The sequence below is a fragment of the Furipterus horrens genome, unplaced genomic scaffold, assembly GCF_987537825.1.
Source record: "Furipterus horrens unplaced genomic scaffold, mFurHor1.1.pri manual_scaffold_16, whole genome shotgun sequence".
Taxonomy (NCBI): domain Eukaryota; kingdom Metazoa; phylum Chordata; class Mammalia; order Chiroptera; family Furipteridae; genus Furipterus; species Furipterus horrens.
Window position 1 is genome coordinate 5,048,171 of NW_028327186.1, and position 13,436 is coordinate 5,061,606.

Sequence of the window (13,436 nt, forward strand, 5' to 3'; positions counted from 1 at the left end):
CCCAGGGCTTGGCAGCCAGGTTTTAAATCAAATCTGATCACCCCCTGGGGGCGGGTTAGGAAAAGGCCCTCTGTCGTCTTGTGTGGTTATCACAGCACCCTAAGGATGCAGCCTTTCCCCCTTCCCTTTTTAGAGTGCTCTCAGGTAAATCAGACACGAGGAAAATCCAATGTGTGTCCTGTTCAAGTACTTAAAGAGGGTAGCATCCCAGCCTTCAGGAAAAGGTGTTCCCCTGTGGGAAGTCATCTTTTCCCTTTGCACTTACTAGCCTTTCCAGAGACCTTTCTTTACTCTACCGCCAATCTATAAACTACACTTTAAAGGAGCCTAGCAAGAGCAGAAACCGCATCTCCACTTAAGGGCGCCAAGGACCGCAGTCTCAGGAATGGGCCTTCCTGAGCCTCAGCCCCGCGGCACGTGGGAGGGACCGGGCAGACCCTGGCACCGGGGGCTCCCTCGGTGTTTGGAGTCGGCCTTGCCCTGCCTGCCCCTGCCCATCCTCTGCACAATCAGATCCTCTCTCCGGGCGCCCAGACTGCCCTACAGCCGGGGGTCCCCTCGCTCCGCTCTGCTCCGAGAACCCCGGCACAGGGCTGCTCTTGGTCACACGGAATCCTGCCCTTGGTCGGCACGGCTGCTCCTTCATTCTGTCACCATCAGGATGCCCGCTAACTCTGCGACGTCCGTGCGCTTCCCTTCTTCAAAGGGGTCGTCTGGCCCCCCAGTCAACTCGGGCAACAGTCCCACCGGCCCGCTGGGCGGTTCACGTATCCTGTAATTTCTCGGTGCTGATGTTCATTTCGTTCTTAAGCAGTCTTCCCTCCCTTGCGCCCGAAAAGGCAGGGAAAAGAGCCAGCATGCTCCCCGGGGGGCGGTCACAGTGAGCTCTAAAGCATGTTCACAGAATGAAGGAAACGGGCCGGGTCTCTTCTGCGTGACTAGGATGAGGATCAACCTGCAAAAGAGAGCCGACCGGGTGACTAGTGCCGCATTCTCTGACGTGACCGGAGCCCCTGTTTCTAACTGCAGGATGGCATAAGCCAGGTCTCTCCAAGCTCGGGGTGATCACTGAGCCCCAGGGGGCCGCCTCTGGTCTCCACCTGCTGTGGTCACAAAGACACCCTACCGGCGACCCAGCCTGCTGCAGGGCACACGGAGGCACGGACAAGGTGGGACCGGAAGCAGCGGCGGTCTGTCGTCACCGTGGACAGCTGTTTTAAAACATGTCTGCCCTACTAAGTAGGAACTAGCAACAGACATTACACAGGATTTTTACCAACAGCACAACGCAAGTGGAATTTTTTTCCAGTGCCTCGTTTACCTCGGAATAAAGAGGGGGAGGCTGGAAGCGGAAGTCCCGGATGCAGGCAAAAGCGGGGCAGTGTGCCTCTTCCTCCCAGCTGGGCGGCGGGGCGCAGGGGACACCATGCCTGGAGAGCTCCTCCTCCGACACCACGTCTGTGTAATCTGGGGGGGCTGCAAGAGAGAGGGAGCCGGGGCTGAGAAACCCGTGCCAAATCACATTACAGTGATCCCTCCGAACTCTGCATAAATGAGAAATTTCTCTCAAGTTCCTGATAAAACAAGAGTATTCTTTCCTCTAATCAGCGAGTATTTCTGTCATTATAACAAAAAATATTTAATAGATTCTGCTTTGATTAAACGACTAACATGGATTATATTCTGCTTTTTAGAGACATGCATTCTAGTCTGTTTAAAAAAAGCCCTTGAAGCATGGCTACAGCGCCTCGGTAACAGCCTGCGCTTGTATGCTGGCTGTTGGCTGCCTTGCTCGTATAGATAAGAACCGGGAAATGTGGCTTTCACTCCTGGCTCTGGCACCGGCAGCCTTGTGTTGTGGGTAAGCTCAGCTCAGCGGCGCTTCCAGGAATACCGTCTGAGGATGTTTTGCAATAAGAGTAGGGACAGTGACGGTGGCAGCAGGAACGAGCACCTGAGCGCTCCCTGCGCTCCGCGTCCCGTCCTCAGTACTTTGTGCGCGAAGCCCGTTCTGGAAGAGCCCACACGTTTACCTTCAGGCCGCTCGGGCAGCGCCAGGGCCCACCAGCTCACGTCCACGCTGAACTGGCTGGCCACGCTGCAGTTCCTGCTGCCGAAGCCGTGGTGCGGGACGGTGCCGATCACCAGCGGCAGCTCCAGCATCAGTTTTTTAGCACCAGGAATGTGAATATATACCTAGTATGCCAGAGAGAGACAGACAGACAGACAGACACAAGACAGACAGAACGGCACCAGAAGGGTTAAACCTCACAGGAAGAATAGCTGATTAATTTATTTTCCAAAGAAACCAGTGCCTCTGTCCCCTGCCACCCCCCTCCCATCACAACTGTACATTGACCAGACCTAAAATAATGAAGAACTGACCACATGGAGGTCCCACAAAGTTCAGGGAACACTTAGCAATGGGCAGCTGTGGCCTTAACCTACTTCGGTGTGAGGGAGGATGGCTGAGCAGTGCCTGCCGAGAAGGAGTGCATCTTCGGCACAGCCGGCACCTGTAATGCACCTTAGTTCGTCTGTGTCATTTAATTAAGTCCCCCAGGGGGCTAGTGTTTGATTAAAAACAGAGGCCAGTTTCCATCTGTCCCACAGTTGGTTGCAGTCCTGCTGGCCCGAGGTGACACTTTCCTAGGTACCGAAAGTACACAGTCCCAGGACCGTGATGCTGTGACCGCTCTGTTCCACATGCTTTTCATTTTAGAAAGAGCCCCACTTACAGCTAAGGAGTAGTCCACTCTGATGATGCAGCAGTCCAGGATGGACGGGGGGACGGGTGGGATTTTGAGCATCTTCCCGTTCCACGTGTCGGTGCTCCCGGACGCGATGTGGTTCCCACGCACGTTGGCGACAACGTGCCGGACAGTCTTCGTTTTCCCGCTAGCCAGGTATGTCTGGGTTTGGAAGATAGCAGCTTTGGGAACGATCAGCCGGGAGGAACAATTCTCTATTTCTGCATAAATTGGAATAGCTTCTCCTAAGAAGAAAATAATAAACCTTCAGAGACTTTCCAGAAAGTTCTCACTGCAGTGGAACAGAGCGGTTACTAGTTAAAGCCGAAAGGTTTGCAACAGCACCGTAAAAGCTGAGGCGCCCTGGTGGCAAATTTCGATTATAAATCGGAGCCGGAGAAACAAAAGTGCAGGTTGTGGCTGGCGTTGTTTTCTAATTATTGCATTATGCAGTTTTCTAATGGAGCAATATTGGGCTTCCCATTCTAAAGTTATGTAAATTACCAGTATCTTTAAAAATTAAGATAGGACATACACGTAACCGATTGAGTAACATGTGAGGTATGAATGATCATGAACAAACTCATTAGTGCCCACCCTATTAAAACCTGGCCCATCAGAACTAACCTTTGCTTTTAAGGACTAGAGGCACAGGTAGAACCACGGAGGGAGTAGGCCAGCTTCACACCCACTGTCACACCGAACAGACGGGGCCCTTCACAAACGGCGACTCTAGTATCAGTCTGACGGCTCAGCTGGCTAGCGCGTGCACCCTGGCCCCGGATAGCTGTATTCCCAGTGCGGGAGGGGACGGCCTACCTGCGTGTTCATGTGACAAGAGCTCCCTCCCAAGCAGCTCTGCTGTGGACATTGTTTTATAGCATTGAAACGAGATCCTGGCGTGTCCCCCTCATCTCGTTTTAATCTTTGTGACTCAAGGAACACGACTGAAGTCGAAATTCCACCAGTTTTACTGGGATCTACTAACCCACTCAAAGATATTTACATTTCAGTGACTTACGTTAAAAACAGAAACATTTACGATTTGCATTTTAAAATAGTATATACTTCATAAATTATAAAACACACTGTTTCAAGTCACTTAAAATTAACTAATAAAATTAATGAATTCCATTTAAACTTTTAAAATATTGCGCTTACCGTTACAATAGCCCTTTCTTTCAATTTTGGCGCTCAGCGAGACTGGGCCGGAGGTGAAAAACCAGCAGCCGACCATCTTCTCCTGAGTTTTCAATACAGGGGTCTTGAAAATTTCAAATAATAAGACAACTTTCATTAAACCAGTCTAGACAATTCATAAAACTTATAATTATGTTATTCTTCATTAAGAAATACCTTTCAAAAAACAAATCAACTTTTTAAATCTCATGTGACATACTGGGTAAAATACTCAGAGTATTCCCTTATTAGGAAAATCATTCCCTTATTAGGAAAACTAATGTGAATGTTCAGATTCAAATCAGGGTGACACTATCCTATTTTACCCCATAGTCATTGTGTTTACTCTGGGAGTACCTATTAACATGTCAGAAGTACTTTATTTTAACACTTCATATGTAGATCAGGTCAAAGGAGAAATGGCAGAGAAGTCAATAATCAGAATGTTCTATTTGTTTTGGCATTCAAAATGTAGTAAAATCAAACAGCCCCCACCCCTTCTTTTTATCCCTTACTTCAAAATGCATTATTAGGTAGATAGTTCAAGTGTCTTTAACTCAGAATAGTTTTTGAGTTTTGTGTAATGGCAGGGAAACATACCCAACAGTGTTTATGGACACAAAAGATTTCTGAATGTACCACCCAACTCTCTGCTCTCTATTCGGTACTATCAAACAAAATGACAGCAGGTTTTAAGTTCTCAGGTTGCAAGATACACAAACTGCAGTGCATTATAAAACCCAAAGTTACAATGTTTTTCTTTTTTATTTAAAGAAAGAATAGTAAGGAGTAAATAGTATGTCTCTTTGGCAAAAAAAAAAAAAAATCCTCTTTAAATGATTTGCCACAATGGCCTCATAAATAGTTTGGAAATAATTAACTTCCTGATTCTAAGTAGTTTTTAAAAAGACACGACACTTAGCATTGTCAAATTTCAAAAAAGGTGTTAAGTGGGCAGTAAGTCATAGCTATAAATATAAATCAGGTCGCCAGGGTGCTGGTTATTTTATTATCTGGGCCACAGATATGCAAACAGGGCATATTTGTGATGTTTTCACAATCTAAGGGTGAACAGGAGAGTCAATTCTATTCCATTTTCATATGAAAGTAAGAGTTAAACAACTTTTAACTCCTGGCTTTTTTCCTTCCTTATCTTTAAAAACGTTGGCTAGAAAAAGAAACCTTCCACACTAAAAATGCATGCTTGCAACATCAGTATCATGATGGAAAGTTTAAATTATCCCAGTGTTTACTAAGAAGTAAAAAAAAAAAAAAAAAAATCATTCATATTTAAATGAAGACCCATTAGGTCCCAGTAGCTATCATGAAAGTACAAGGTATAATTTTACATTATTTTGATAATATGGGTTTAGATAAAAGAATCTCACTCATTAGCTCCCATCTTGCCTATTCTGCTGCTCCTTATAGCCTCGTCTCTCTGATCAGCCTACAGCATTTCTGGTGATTATGAGAAGTTCAATGCTTTAATGTGGCCAAATCTGTCACAAGGAAATGACAAGTGAAAGGGTGTCCGAGACAGCTGCACGCACTTACTTAATGTTAGAGAATCACACGCAGAATGGAAGGGTGCGTAGCATAATGGCCGCGCCTCAATGGCAGGCTGGGCATGATTAACACTCTTCCGTAATTACTGCTCCTCAACCCGCTATTACTGCCGAGTGGAGAATACCACAGCCCTGCGAGCGTGGCCGCTCTGGTAAAAGTAACCACTCTGTGTGCACACCCTGATTATTAAGCCTTATTAGTGCATTTCAGGCCTGTGTAACTTTTTGGCAGAAGGAGCCCAGAACAGCTGGGACGTGATCAATAGTATTAACTACCACACACGATCTGGCATTTGCTCCATGTAGAATCGCATGTGTCGCGGGGATGCCTGTGGGTTACAAGATCGCATCGGAAAGTGACAGGACAGCCTTGCGGTAACCTGGCTAAATGCGGACGCAGCGCCACGGACAGGAAGGGGGTCGAGAGGGCAGGAGGAAGAGAGAGGGGAGGGAAACTTACTAACAAGGCTGGTGTGTTGACGTCGATGTGACTGACGACCTGCAGTTCCCGCTGGACGCTCCGGTCGGGTAGCTTGGGCCGTTCCAAAACCGCTCTCACGCAGTACCGAATACGTCCGTACTTCCCCGTGAACGAGGTGACTAGAAGTCTGAATAGAGCCAAAGACATTAATCTCTCCGTTTCTTTTTCGGTTGAACCAAACCAGGAAAGGCTCTTCACATGTTGGTTTGGTTAAAAGACAAATGAGTGTGAGCAGGGTGGGTCTGTTCGCGCTCTTCAGGGTCAACATGCACAGCTGAGCGTCGAACACACTTGTGCCCGTCCAAGGCGGGGACGCGGGGCGGGGGGAAGTCACAGGGGTTCCAGCAGTTTCCCTTACCCAGACGGAAGCTGGAAGCTAAACGGAAATTCATGTTTCCCGGGCGGTAATGAGAGGATGCCTCCTCCACCTAGAAGAGAGAATACATTTTATTTGATTCAGGTTAGTACTCGCTCAGGAAATCTCACCACCTAAATCAAGTGTTTTCTAAAGGAGGTTTTCCTGGCTATAATATCTGTACAGTCCGAATAGTTTAGTGAGTCGGAGATTTCGAGAATTAACACCTGAAGCAGTCTGTACCAAGCTTAACCACACACACACACAGGCACACACAGGCGCGCGCGCGCGCACACACACACACACCACACACAGCTTCTGTCCTCAAATAGACAATTACACAACTACCATGAAGTATCAGATCCCAGAGCTCCCGTATACATAAACATATGTACACACATATAAACATATATACACATATATGTATACACACAAACATTTGTTTACTCCACTCTTACACTAGCATGAGGATACTAACAGTAGTACACTGTTCTACTAACTTCAGATACCAATATTAAACCTGACTGAAAACTAATTAAGCAAAAACTGGATGTTTATTTTGAATATACCATAAAAATCAGACTCCAGATTCCTTGGGCAGGGGTGGAAAAGGAGGTGAAAAGTTTACTTTGAATGCCATGCCTATTGAGTATAATATTATACTAAACAGCCAAACCAACAGGACAAGGTATTAAGCAAGAGTCGCGTTTATACCCGAGGTCTGCTGACTAATGGGGTATCTCGGTGGTTAACGCGGGATACAGTAAGCTTTGCCAGTCACGGCCGTGACCCTTTCCTCCCGCTCTGGGTCTGCCAGCTCCGTCTGATTTCATGCAGAGGCGTACCCCCGATGGCGAGGAGGCCACGCTGTGGGGAGCAGGTGGGCCGGCGAGGCCAGAGGAGCTGCGGGCGCGCGGGCAAACGCACGCAGGCCCCCCCCCCGCCGCTCAGATCCAGAGCCAGCTCCGTGCTGCGGCGCTGGTCGGGGGGGGGGGGGGGGGGGGGGCGGGGCTCTGCACAGACACCTGTAAACCTCCCCTCGTTTTCGTGCTCAGACCCTCGTGGGACGATTAAGGTGAAGAAAGGGCGGCGCAGGCTGGGACCTTGCTGAGGTTTGCCTGGTCACTTGATGCCAAAATGGAAGTTTCTGCTGCAGCCATTCATTTAAAAAATGGAAAGGCAGACATCACTAGTGAAAGGGGATTTTTTTCACTTAAATACTGGAGTTCTAAGAACTTTAACGACTCAGATGACATTTCAACCTTGTGCTTTTAGAAAACAGGAACGCCTTATTGGCTCATTGTCTTCTAAATCTGTCCTCAGTTTTCAATGTGTGCTGTATTGGGAGAACTAAATGAAATCTTTGCCATTTGAGGTCCCTCAAACAGAACTAGTCCTCAGGTGGGTGACGGGGAGGCTAGGTGAGCGGGTCCCAGGGCTGTGAGCTGTGCTGTGGCCATGAGAGCGCGAGTCCCTGGGGCTCAGGCCGGTTAAACTGTGGGCTCCGCTTGCGGTCAGGACTTCTCGTGCTCAGAACGCGGGCACTTTGGGTATGACGATGGATGACTTCAGTCCGCAGACACGTGCGCACAAGTAGTGACCGCAGAGCGCTGGGGCCCGTGGGGGCTGGGGACAGGCGCCCTGGGGACCGCACCGCTGCGGTGTCAGGGCTGGCGTGGCGGTGAGGGGACAGCAGGACGCAGGGCGGGGCAGGCGTGTGGGGCAGACGGGCCCAGGACACGGAGAGGATGGGGGAGTGATGAAGGTCCCGCTTCCTGGACAGAGCGCACCAGCCAGCGGCTGTGACCTCTGCAGCGACTCTCCACCCCTCCAGACAGAAACAGGAGACCTGAGAAGGTTGATAAACGGCCGCCTCGGGACTTAGAATCAAGGCTCTGTGTTCTTTCTTTCTTTCTCATCCATTTCCTTAGACTCAGAAGGGCTCCCCAGCTGAATCGTGTGTCCTTTTCCTTCTGCACTGAGGACTGCTGGGTCACGGTCAGGGTTACGGGGAGACGTGCCACCTCCTCAAGGTCCTGGGCTGCAGGGGCTGGGAGACCCCAAATGGTTAGAGACGGGCTCGGGAAGGAGGAGGCGCTCAGGGGCAAGGTCGTGCTGGGGGCTGACCCAGCACTGAGGCGGACTCTCTGGTCCAGCTCGTCTGGACCAGTTTCTCAACAAAAGGATGAAGAAACTCAGTCACAACGACAGCAAGGAGCTGGATTAGATAAACAATGCCTAAGAATGATCCGAGGAGGCGCTGTGAAAACAGATTCCAACGCTGTGCGTCCCCCAAACTCGCAATGCTCTCAAAAGCTCCTCAGGTGATTAAAACTCAGGTTTTGGAATCCAAAGGCCCTGAGAATCTACAGCTGTGCAAACTTGCTTACTTCTTCCAAAGCTACAGATAACAGGGGCGATCTCTCTCTCTCTTTTTTTTTTTTTTCTGTATGAAATCAACTAAAACCATGATTTTAAATAAAATGCCATTTTTGCCAGTCTTTGTTATGATGCATTCTAAAAGCAAGCCATTCAAGTATCCCATCTGAATGAAAACACAGGCTCTGACTTGTGAATCAAAGTGCTGTCTGTTCGCCCAGATTTTACCAAAACATTTTTTTTTTTTTTTGGTTAATTTTTTGCTAAGCAGGTCTAACTGCTATTACTCTTAATCTATTTACTCAGTAATATGGGCCCAGAGACAGGTCCAAAGTCCTGGACAAAAATCAGCTTACACTCCATGGTCAGCCCCCCCAAAATTGCGTGACCCGTGGCCTCTGGGGGAGGCCTGTGTAAGCCGACGGGCCCTGGGAACCACAGCCCCCGTGCAAGGGCCACGGGGCAGGTGACAGCCGTCAGCTGGCACCCTGCACTTGGTAACACAGGACAGAGCGGTGGGTTCCCCGTTTCTGTCCTCACTACACTTTGGGAGTCACTCCCTGCGCCCACCCCCCGGGGGGCCTTCAGGACCCGGCAAAATGTCACAGGCGATGGATTTTGGGGAGACGGAGCAAGGGTGAGCCCAAGAGGCCGCGCTCGGCGATGAGCGGAGAGCCGCGCGCGCTGGGTGGTGCACCCGCGTGGGGGCCCCGCACGGAGGCTTCTGCCGGCCCTACTGAGCGGCCTTCCCCCCAGACCCCATCGTCTCGAAAGGCCTGCTGGTGGTGGGGTAGGATGGAGAGGAAACAGAAGACGCGAAAGTAATAAAGAAAAAGGAGGCAGAGGCGGCACTCTGGAGTTACCCTCGAAGGGGACACAAGCATGATGGTCAAGAAACACTTCCTCTGAACGCGGTCCGCCCCACGTGCCCCCCGCCCCCCAGCTACTGCCCTCCCGCAGATGTTTTGCTAATTCATCAGGAACCAAGCACGAGCGTCTGGATTCAGAACGGGAAGGAGGGGAGGCCCACGGCGCCCTGGGAGCCAGCGCATGGAACCCGGACTCGGTTCCGCGCTCCGTTCTTCGGGCCAGAGGGACACGACCCGGCCCACCGATGCCGGATGCCTGACTGTTCATCACAGGTTTCCACGGCAACGGCTCCCTCCCAGGGCGCTCCTGGAAGGTCCTGGGGCGCCGCCCGGTAAGGGGTGCGCACCCAACACGCCCGCCGTGCCCCCGGTGCTGCGAGGCGGGGGCGCAGGCACTGTTACCCGCGCGTCACCAGCGACCGAACCGAGGCTCCAGCCACCCTGCAGGCGCATCCCCCACCCCGGAAACCCGCCGCCGCACACCTGGCAGGCGGGCATCTCCCGGGGCGCCCCCTCCCAACCCGTCCGCCGCGCGGCCCGGCGGGGACATCGGGGCTGTCGCTGCGCTCACCGGCCGGGGCCTCGCGCAGGTTCAGGCGCACATTCAGGTATTCCACCTCCGCGGCGGAGGCCGGGGCTGCGGAGCCGGCGCCGGGGCCCCAGGCGGCAGTGGCGCGGCCGTGGGCCTCCAGGCGCAGCACGCGCAGGGCCACCGGCTCGGCTGCCTCCAGCAGCACATGCCCCGCCACCGTCTCGCCGCTGGAGTAGCAGCCCTTGCGCTCATCCTCGAACACCAGACCCAGGCTCTTCACGCGACCCTCGGAGCCCGCGGCCTCTGCCGACCCCGCCTCGCCACCCATCCTGCCGGGCTGCGCCGCCGTGCCCGCGCCAAATAGGTCGGCAGCGCCCGGATCAGGGGTCGGAAGCAGAGTGCGCCGCTGTCACGGGCGCCAGCCGCACATGGAGGGCCGCCGCGGCAGCTGTGCGGTGCCCCGTGGAACCCTGTCGCGCCGTGGTCCTGTCGCTTTAACAAACCCCGCTGGGAGTGGAACCTGGCCGGGACAGCCCACCCCCGGCGCGCGCCCATAGGTCGGATGCGAACCCAGGCTGCTGCCGATTGGTTATAAATCGCTACTGAGTCACTTCATTGGCACCGCACGCAAAGGCTGGCGCAGGTAGGCAGTGCGTGATCAGGTAGTGGTGACCTATCGGGATACACAGCTGTGCACGTGCACAGGCCGCTTATTGGCTGGGCCAGGGCACAGTCCTGGGGCGCTGACCAATAGGGAGGTGGTGCGTCCATGTGGACAGATAGTGGGAAACAATATTTGGTAGGGAGGGGCGGAAATGGGAATCCCCAGCTTGGCTTGTCACCGTTCCTATGGTTACTGACGGGGGCGGGGTTCTTGGCAGCGTGGGGATCCTTTGCAGGCATCACTGGGTGCCGCAAGAACAAGAAACTATGGCTGAACTGGCTATTTTTATGATTATATTTGCAATAGTAGAGAGGAAATGCATGTGCAGGAAAAGGGAACCCAGCTGTATTTCCTTGTGAGAGTTGGGGGCCAGATAGACGCCTTGGAACTTTAACAGGCAAGTTTGGCATGTGGTAACCTCCAGGTTCCGGAGACCCTCTTCTCCGAGTCTCCGAGGTCCCATTCTTTCTTCCGGTGGGAATTAAGGCTGTGGCTGTCCACCTGCTACGGCCGGGAGGCGCTGTGCTGGGCTCACAGCCTCTCTAAGGTGGGAATGGCTGGACGGGTCTTTCTTGTAAATAAAGTCATGTCATGAATCAGGTGGTTTCTAAACAGCACCTGACGGGCAGGTTTCTGCCCCTCCCGAAGGGACTTCCTGATGAAGTCCACAAACACTTCCAGTTCCGATGACGTGTTCACACCCACGTTTCTTTTTCTGTTCTCGATTCACCTTATTTAATCTTCCACTACTTATCCACTTAATCTAGTGTAGCTGCCACTAACTGGTCATCATTTTCTAATCCTTTTAAACTCTTCCCTTATAAAAATTCCAAGTTTGTGAGCAATGAGGGATTGCTTCATCTCATAATGAGACTTAAAATCTTGCCTGATGTAGCTATTTTTTTTCCTTTTTTCTTTTTTTAAGGATCCCAAAGGTTGCTCTGTTGTCCTCTTAGAAGTTAGATTATTAATGTGGAACTGTCATAAGGCTTTATAAGTACAAAGTTTGCATGTCTCCTCACAAATAAAGTAGACGAGGCCACAGATCCAGCTCTGCATAAAGTTCAGAAGTGGCTGTTCTTCTCTGACCATGTTCTTTATCTGGAATAGCCTTGAATGTGCGCCCACTCAGCCCCTTTTCTTACACCACATCCTGACCTCATAGTCTTATGTATATGTTGTCTGTCAGCGCCACTTGAAACACAGGACTTGTTCTCATCTGGTTGTTCCCTCCGGTTCCTACCACAGAGGCCAGCCTACTGTAAGCACTCAGTAAACTTAGTCTGTGGCCTGACTCCCAATCCGTGCAGTGTTATTGATTCTACAGTAAATGAGTAGTGTTCTGCCCTCTCACTCTGCTTTAGACAGGTGCCCTTCTCCATCCCTCTGCCCTCCAAATGAAGTATCTGGAAAAGAGGAGAAGACTGTGGCTCTAACAGTGCCCAAAGGCAGAACTGCACATCTGTCTCTCTGGGCTGAGAACAGCCAGACGCCCTTTGCTCATTTGTCAGTTAATAATGCTTGGACTCCAGGTGCCAGGAGTGGGCTCCTAACCCGAGATCCATGAGCTCACAGGGCTTCCATAAGCCCCTGATGTTGTGTGCCAGCCTTTGAGCCCATGAGGGGCTTTACATCTGGGGGATGGGGAGACGGGGGTAAAGGTTCCTCTCTTTCAGAGGATTTCCAAAGGAAGTCCTAGACAGCAGGTCTTCCAGGATCTGCTGGGAAGGAAGACAGCCACCTTCATGGCGTTGATGTCCACACAAAGACGCCAGTGGTTTTTAAGGAAGTTTACAGAGGGCGGGTCCTGAATGCTTCTCCCAACATCTCCCAAGGTTCTCACACTCCCTCACTGCTCTGGCCACCAGTTCTGGTTCCCAGGGGCCCGTAGAGGCTGCACCTACAATTATGATGCAGGGAAAGTCACTTCTGCCTGTACCCCTTAGCACAGCTGAGTGAATTCAATCTTCTCAAAACTACAAGTGGTGAAGTGAAACAAATACCCAAGATAAGCAGACAGTGAAGGAAATAGCAAGATACGTCATCAGAGTCAAGGGTCAAATGGAGAATTTTATAATTCTTGCTATGCTCCTGCTCCAAATTTCTGTTCTCAACTGCCTTTTCCCCTGACACTCCGTCTCCACTTGGCTGGGACAGTCTTAGTTCTGGCTACACAGGAATATTCCCATGAGCCAGAAGTGTCTGCCGGACCATGAAGAGACCGTTACAACTTTTAAGACGAGGGATTCTTCAAGCCTTCGGCACCCCTCAACTTGAGAAAGCAAATAGGTTTGAACTCACCAATGTGATATAGCACCAACTGCCGGGGGCATCCTGACAGAATTTCTTAAACTGAAATGTGCGTCTGAAGTCATAGCATCTTGCCCCAGTGCAGATTCTGTCCCCCTCCGAAGACCACTGGGAGTGGCATGGTCCCAGAGGGTGCTGCTGAGAGTGGTTCTGAGGCTGGGGTCCTCTGCTATGTGTCACCTTAGGGCAGGGGTGCCCCGAATTGGACATTCCAGGCGGTAGCTGCTGCGTCAGGTTCTAGCCCTGCCCTGCCTTATTGCTGGTGGGCACTGAAGGCTCCATGCAGTCCCTCCACGGGGGATTTTATTCCTTCCTTTAGCTGAGAGGGGGAGATGGTGGTGTCCCCACCATC

The 13,436-nt window shown here is 51.4% G+C and overlaps 1 protein-coding gene across 1 annotated transcript; it reads right to left on the reverse strand.

Annotated features, from left to right (window-relative positions):
• Positions 1-365: 365 nt before the first annotated feature.
• Positions 366-10,607, reverse strand: ARRDC4 (arrestin domain containing 4). The gene is made up of 8 exons (XM_090263741.1): positions 10,144-10,607; positions 6,334-6,394; positions 5,955-6,102; positions 3,912-4,014; positions 2,739-2,995; positions 2,034-2,196; positions 1,322-1,476; positions 366-955 (listed from the first exon to the last, which is right to left on the reverse strand). The coding sequence occupies exons 1-8, from the start codon at positions 10,436-10,438 to the stop codon at positions 899-901; spliced, it is 1,239 nt and encodes a 412-aa protein (XP_090119867.1). The 5' UTR covers positions 10,439-10,607; the 3' UTR covers positions 366-898.
• Between the last annotated feature and the right edge of the window lie 2,829 nt (positions 10,608-13,436).

Coding starts and splice junctions, on each gene's coding strand:
- ARRDC4 (XM_090263741.1), bottom strand. CDS start 10,438: ATGGGTGGCGAGGCGGGGTCGGCAGAGGCCGCGGGCTCCGAGGGTCGC. Junction 6,103..6,333: donor AGCTTCCAGCTTCCGTCTGG/GTAAGGGAAACT, acceptor GGCTCTATTCAG/ACTTCTAGTCACCTCGTTCA. Junction 2,996..3,911: donor AAGAAAGGGCTATTGTAACG/GTAAGCGCAATA, acceptor TTTTCTTCTTAG/GAGAAGCTATTCCAATTTAT.